General features: G+C 43.3%; 1 protein-coding gene across 2 annotated transcripts; it reads right to left on the reverse strand.

The window, feature by feature from the left end:
• Positions 1-3,184: 3,184 nt before the first annotated feature.
• Positions 3,185-5,597, reverse strand: GPR12 (G protein-coupled receptor 12). Of its 2 annotated transcripts, none has more exons than XM_082245657.1 (2): positions 5,281-5,597; positions 3,185-4,542 (listed from the first exon to the last, which is right to left on the reverse strand). In XM_082245657.1, exon 2 carries the CDS (start codon positions 4,534-4,536, stop codon positions 3,538-3,540), a length of 999 nt encoding a protein of 332 aa, XP_082101783.1. In that variant the 5' UTR covers positions 4,537-4,542; positions 5,281-5,597; the 3' UTR covers positions 3,185-3,537. The 2 variants fall into 2 exon arrangements, with proteins under 2 accessions (XP_082101783.1, XP_082101782.1); XM_082245656.1 differs by having other exon boundaries at positions 3,185-4,545.
• Between the last annotated feature and the right edge of the window lie 487 nt (positions 5,598-6,084).

Below are 6,084 nucleotides of genomic sequence, written 5' to 3' on the forward strand. Positions count from 1 at the left end.
CATTTTTTAGCAGGCATAGGAAATGTAAAATTCTCATAAAGGTAACACAGACATTTTGTTTAATGGCCAACTGCACCCAAAAGAGATATTTAGATTGGGTTTGAGCACTGGGTTGAGTTGACCGTCATCTTGTTATATCTGAGCTTATGGTGGCAAAACTTCCATCCAGTAGTTTGTCTCCACACTACTTCCTACAAATCTATAGACATCAGACTGACATCGTTTGTCATTCTAGTTGGGTGGAAGTGGGAATTCTGCAGGAGAAAGCTCACCACTGGAGTCCATGAGAAAAAAAGAAAAAAGGTAGTATGTGATTTAATGTTCTAAGCACCACTCAAAACTGAAATACCAGTTTTGGATAAAGCTGACCTTTAGGACACTTGTATGCATGAGGCCCAGTGATACATTGTGACAACCAGATTTTAGTTTTTATCTGCCTGATTATTTTTTTTTAAAAAAGCTGTCAAGCAAGGGTTACTGCATAATAATGATTCTATGTTGACCACACATGTTTCAATTCGATAAAATGTTAGAGGGGGTAAGGAAACTTAAAGTGCAAGTAAAAGGCTCCAGTATGAGAATCTAAGCAATTCCTAAATCGATGTGGGATACACAGACATACAAAGTGAACAAAAAACCTTTATTTACCTTCCCTGACTTATTCAAATGCTCCTTTATATGTGTCCCCATGCTCCCCCTGCCATACACTGCAGCTCACAGTGGGGGGGGGGGGGGTGTTCAGTAGCACAGCCTGTTCTGTCAATGCAGAATGCAGTGGGCAGGGCTAGCTGTCACCAGGTGCTGATTGACAGAATTAAAGGCCTGTGAATCAGCAGTTCCAATGCTGATGATCTTGTCCCCTTCCATCTTCCTATTCCACTTTAGTAGAAGCAGGCACAGCCGACAAAAGTGGCAACTCTGCTCTGAATTCAAGAGCAGTGAAGCATTGTTGCCATATCATTTTTGGAAGCTGTACTATGCTGCCTTCAGTCTCATCTTTTTATTTGTGAGCTAAAAGAAAACTGCAAGTGTAATTGCACTTATAATTGAGTGCAGCAGCACATATTTTTTAAAGATAGGCCATTGTCCTTTAATTGAAGTACCGGTATGTCTCACTTCTGTTTTTAATCAATTTTTTAAGTTAAATTGAAAAAAAAAGTGGTCAGATAGCCTGAATTATTTTCAGCTGTTTCTAATATAGTTTGAACATGTTTTTATTCCAATGTAATCTTTCAACCCTTCCTCTGCTATGTTTGTTTTCAGGCCTAGCTGCTGGCTATGTAGTAGAAGTTAGCTATAAGGCCCCCCTGATCACTTCTACATATAGGAGAATGGTCACACTGCACCCCCACAATGTGCCCCCTGCTGACTTGTACTTCCCAGGTGCCGGGGACCAACACTAAAGGTGTCAGGTTGAAAAGAGGACATTTGTTTGCTAATCTCCCCTGTGAAGAATGAACTCAGAAGCACTCAACTCTGAGGACTTCCGGGTTCAGAGCTTTCAACCTATCGCCTCTCTAGCCAGAGAAGGGGACTTGATACCATTTTATGCTAAAGGGCCTCTGCTTTCAGAAAATAGATATTTTTTTTTTGGGGGGGGGGGGGGGTTTAAGTAATATTTAGACCTAAAATCTGCATTTAACATATATGCAGAAAATGAAAAAAAAAAAAAGGGCTCCAGCAGCAAAAGGTTTAAAGCCTAAATGAAGCTAACTTTTTTTATCACTGTAATGCAGTCAGGCTGCATAAACACTAATACGTGTGGGCATCCTTTTACTGTATTAAAGGCTGCAAATAAGTTCAAATGAAAACATAGCAGTTTAGGGCAATTTGGTCTCAGAATCCATGAGCAAGAGCTGTACGTGACAATGACAGGTCAGTTTGTGTGCTGGGAGCAGTGATGGCGCTCTCAGCACACAACCTCAGACCAGGATGCATATGTACGGCAGCTGGGTATCAAAGCCACTTTTCTTTGTGCTGCATATACTGCATTTCGCCAAGAGATTAAGCTGCCTACAGATACAAGATAACAGATAACAGATCCACCCTCACCTCAATGGGGCACATGACCAGCAGCCAACCTCTCTTGGGTGGGAACATTGATTGGACCTATTGTTTTGACGATCACTACCATTTGTGGCTCGTTTACCTGTGCCCCACTGAAAAGTGATCCCTGGTGTATCCTTTTACAGAAGTATTTGATGGGGCGGCTCAGGGGCAATATTTTACCTCCTGTATGCCTTTTATATTGGTGACAACCAACTGCACCACGCTGCTTGCAGCACTGTCCCATTTACTTCACTGGGCCCTGTTTTATGGCAGTACTGCCTGCAAAATGCGACAGGTTGTATAAATTTCACTGCGCTGCACCACAACTGTGTACTAATATGGCCACTGGTAATGTTAACTCGCGGCTTGGGGGTCGGTAAAACCCAAAATGATAAACTGGTAAAGCCAAACTGCCTTTTTTTATCTTCCCCTTACCTGAAACGTGTGAACAAGCCCCCAGGAGTAATCACAAACTCTTGGCTAAGCCCAGCAGCACTGTCCCACTTATTTCACTGGCCCCTGTTTTATGGCAGTACTGCCTGCCAAATGCGACAGGCTGTATAAATTTCACTGCGCTGCACCACAACTGTGTACTAACATGGCCACTGGTAATGTTAACTCGTGGCTTGGGGGTCAGTAAAACCCAAAATGGTAAACTGGTAAAGCCCAACTGCCTTTTTTATGTTCCCCTTACCTGCACGTGTGAACAAGCACAAACTCTTGGCTAAGCCCAGCATTCATCTCTACCTTGGCAGATGTGTGTCTTATGCAGGCCCCACACAAAGCAATTTATTTAGGAAATTTCGACCCAAGAATTGAATGTGACCCAAGACTGACAGGTCTACTGAAATCCATAAATAAAAAAAGTGTTGGTTGGAGGGGTTTGCTTCACGTAGTTGTTTTGGTGGTGGGTTTCCTACACTTAGTTTTGGTGGAGGGGTTCCTCCATTTAGTTGTTTTTGCAACCGAAAATTGCCATGTGGCCAGCATTAGAGCACAAACATTGAATGATTATTTATCAAAAATGTATACAAAAACATTCAAGTCAAATATTGCAAATATCTCATTGACAACTAGAAAATGCATCATAGAAAAAAACATTTCTAAAACTGAATCCACCTTGTCAATCCAAGAAAAAAAAAAAAACTATGCATGCTGCTTTAGCCCCATGTTATTAAATAAGGACTCCATAGCGAATCATTATCAATACCACATAACCTGAGTAGAATGACAGTTTACAACATTAGCTCTTTTTTTTCGAAATTCTAAGTAGATATTGCACAGTAGCACTTTGACTTTATAAATACATTGAACTCCATTTATGAAATGGATTGATCATGTTAATGCCATGTCCGAATGTTATCGAGCACACAAATTCCCCAGTGGATCTCAATCCTATTGATCTTTTTTTTGTATTTACTTCAAACAAACACTCCACCTGGCAAAGGAACACCAGCCACTCGCGGCTTTATGTAGAGATATGTATGATCAAACGTCACTTGGTGATCTGGCTCTCTGAGAGACACTGGGAGGGATGCAACCGCAGCAAATCAGCCACAGCGCTTTTTGGATCTCCTGGTTCCGGAAGGCATAGATGACCGGATTGATGACAGAGTTGTATGTGGCTGGAAGCAGCGTGGCATAGGTGTAGATGGAAGGGTACGTGTAATCTGCTATCAAAGAATAAAGGGTGAAAGGCATCCAGCAGGCTGCGAACGTCCCAAGTATGATGGCCAAAGTAGACACTCCTTTCCGGGTGGTGACGTAGTGCGAGGTGGCCAGGAAATGGTGCTGTAAGGCAATCTGATGAGCATGCCTCATGACGATTTTGCAGATTTGAATGTACAGCTGAAGCATGAGTGCAAACATGAGCAGAAAGGAAACGGAAAGGGCGGCGGCATTGTTTTTCGTCAGCGGTCGGATAACACTACACGTTGACTCATCCTTAAGGCAATTCCAACCCATGATAGGCAAAAGTCCGACGCACATTGACGCTCCCCACAGGAAGATGAGCATGATGTAGGTAAAGGTGACTGTTCTTTCGGAGTTGTACGTCAAAGCGTAGTAAAGAGACAAGTAACGGTCAACGGTGATCGCCAGCAAGCTGCACACCGAGGCACAAAAAGAGGCAGCGATCAGTCCCACCGTCACCAGCTTGGCAGCCTCCGATTGAAGGAGATAGGCAAAAATGAAATTGACAATAAGTCCGACCCCTGCCAAGAGGTCCGCCAGCGCCAAGCTGCCGATGAGGAGGAACATAGGAGCTCGCAGGCTTGGGTTATGGAAGATGATGAGGACCACTATAGCATTTTCACAGGAGATCAGGGTTCCCGATGTACACAGAACAATATCCCACGGGTTTACAATCAGCTCTGGCTCTAGCACAGGAATTAGGGAGGAGTCTGCCACCGAGATATTCTCCGGAGAACTGGCGTCTATATGATCCTGAGGCAGCCAGCTTATATTAACCTTCGTATCTTCATTCATTTTAACCTTCTTCAACAAAAAAAAAAAGACAAGGGCTTTATTACACCATTCTTAAGGGGCTAGCCGAGGATGGTAACACGCAACAAGGATGCCAAAATGGACATAGACATTGACAACGAAGAAAAGGAATGCTGCAAAAAAAAAAAGATGAAATGCATGAATGAAGGGACATTGATGAATCAGTGAGGATGACATGAAAGGCACACAGCGTAAAACACATAATGCCGTAATCACCAAAATAATTGCAGACAATGTTTGCTGTGGTTTTAATAATGCAAAAGCCAAAACAATTTACAAAAAAAAAAAATTAAAATTGAAAGAAATGATCCAAAGAATGCATAAACAAATGATCTAAATAAATGCAAATAAAAAATATCTAAATGCAAAAAAAAAAAAAAAATAATAATATCTAAAGAAAAAAAAAAGAATCCAAAAAAATAAAAAAGATCCAAAAATGCAAATAAAAACCAAAATTGCAAAAGAAATCCAAAGAATGCAAATAAGATCCAACTATTGCAAAAAAAAAAATCCAAAATAATGCAAAAAAAATTAACCAAAAAATACAGAGTGCAAAAAAAATAAAAAATTCAAAAATGCAAAATGAAAATGATCCAAACAATGCAAATGCAAAAATAAAAATAAAAACATTACATTTACATTGTAAAGAGCAATGACACACCGCTGTGCTGTGAATGAGGGAGGGGGTGGCGGCACAGTACAATGAAATATTCACAATGTAGTCACCTTGAGATCTCCAGCCCCGGCCGAGAATGTCTTATTCTAGTCCTGAGATGATGGTCCAGGTGGCCGGCTCACCCCGCATCCTCTCCCCGTGCAGGGCTGGGGGGTTGCCGGCTGCCTCTTCCCGCAGGCGGGGGGCTGCAGGTGGAAGTGCGGTGGGGGTCGGGCTGTCAGCTGAGGCTGCTCGCCGGGCGCACATAGCGGGGACAGCGGTGCTGCTGGCTGCCTGCAAGAGGCAGAAAAGAGAGAAGCGCGGGCGTGGACTCCCTGCGCGTTCTAGGGGGCGCGCTCCCGCCGGAGGCGCGTTCGCGTGGGTCCACCGCAGTGTACTAAGAAGGCCAATTGGTGTAGCAGATGTTAATTCTTAAACCAAGAGCTATGACAGCAGCGGCATTAACACTGAGCGATCTATGGGTCACATTGTATGCAGGGGGAGGATTCTAGATATCATTGGATTATAGGGTTCCCCAGCAATGCTTGGAGGTCACTCCATTGCTTGGACCCACTCTTGCCCTTATTTGTATTCTGATGTATAGGTAGAAATAGTGTTAAAATGATGCAGAAACTGATACAAATTCCCCTCTGCAAAGAAAAGGTGTAATATCTGCCCCTCCACCTACGCTGATAGTCTTCGTCACCTGTGTTCAGGGCCAGGACAAGGGGTGGGCAGGAGAAGCGGTTGCCCTGGGCACTGTGATATCATGTGAGGGGGGGGCACAATCAGATTGGGGGAGGGGATTTGTGTTGGATGGGGGATGAGGGGGGTAAGTATTGTTCTAAGAGGGGAAATTTTGGGGGCAGGGGGTT

The sequence above is a fragment of the Pelophylax lessonae genome, assembly GCF_965119305.1.
Source record: "Pelophylax lessonae genome assembly, chromosome: 2".
Classification (NCBI taxonomy): domain Eukaryota; kingdom Metazoa; phylum Chordata; class Amphibia; order Anura; family Ranidae; genus Pelophylax; species Pelophylax lessonae.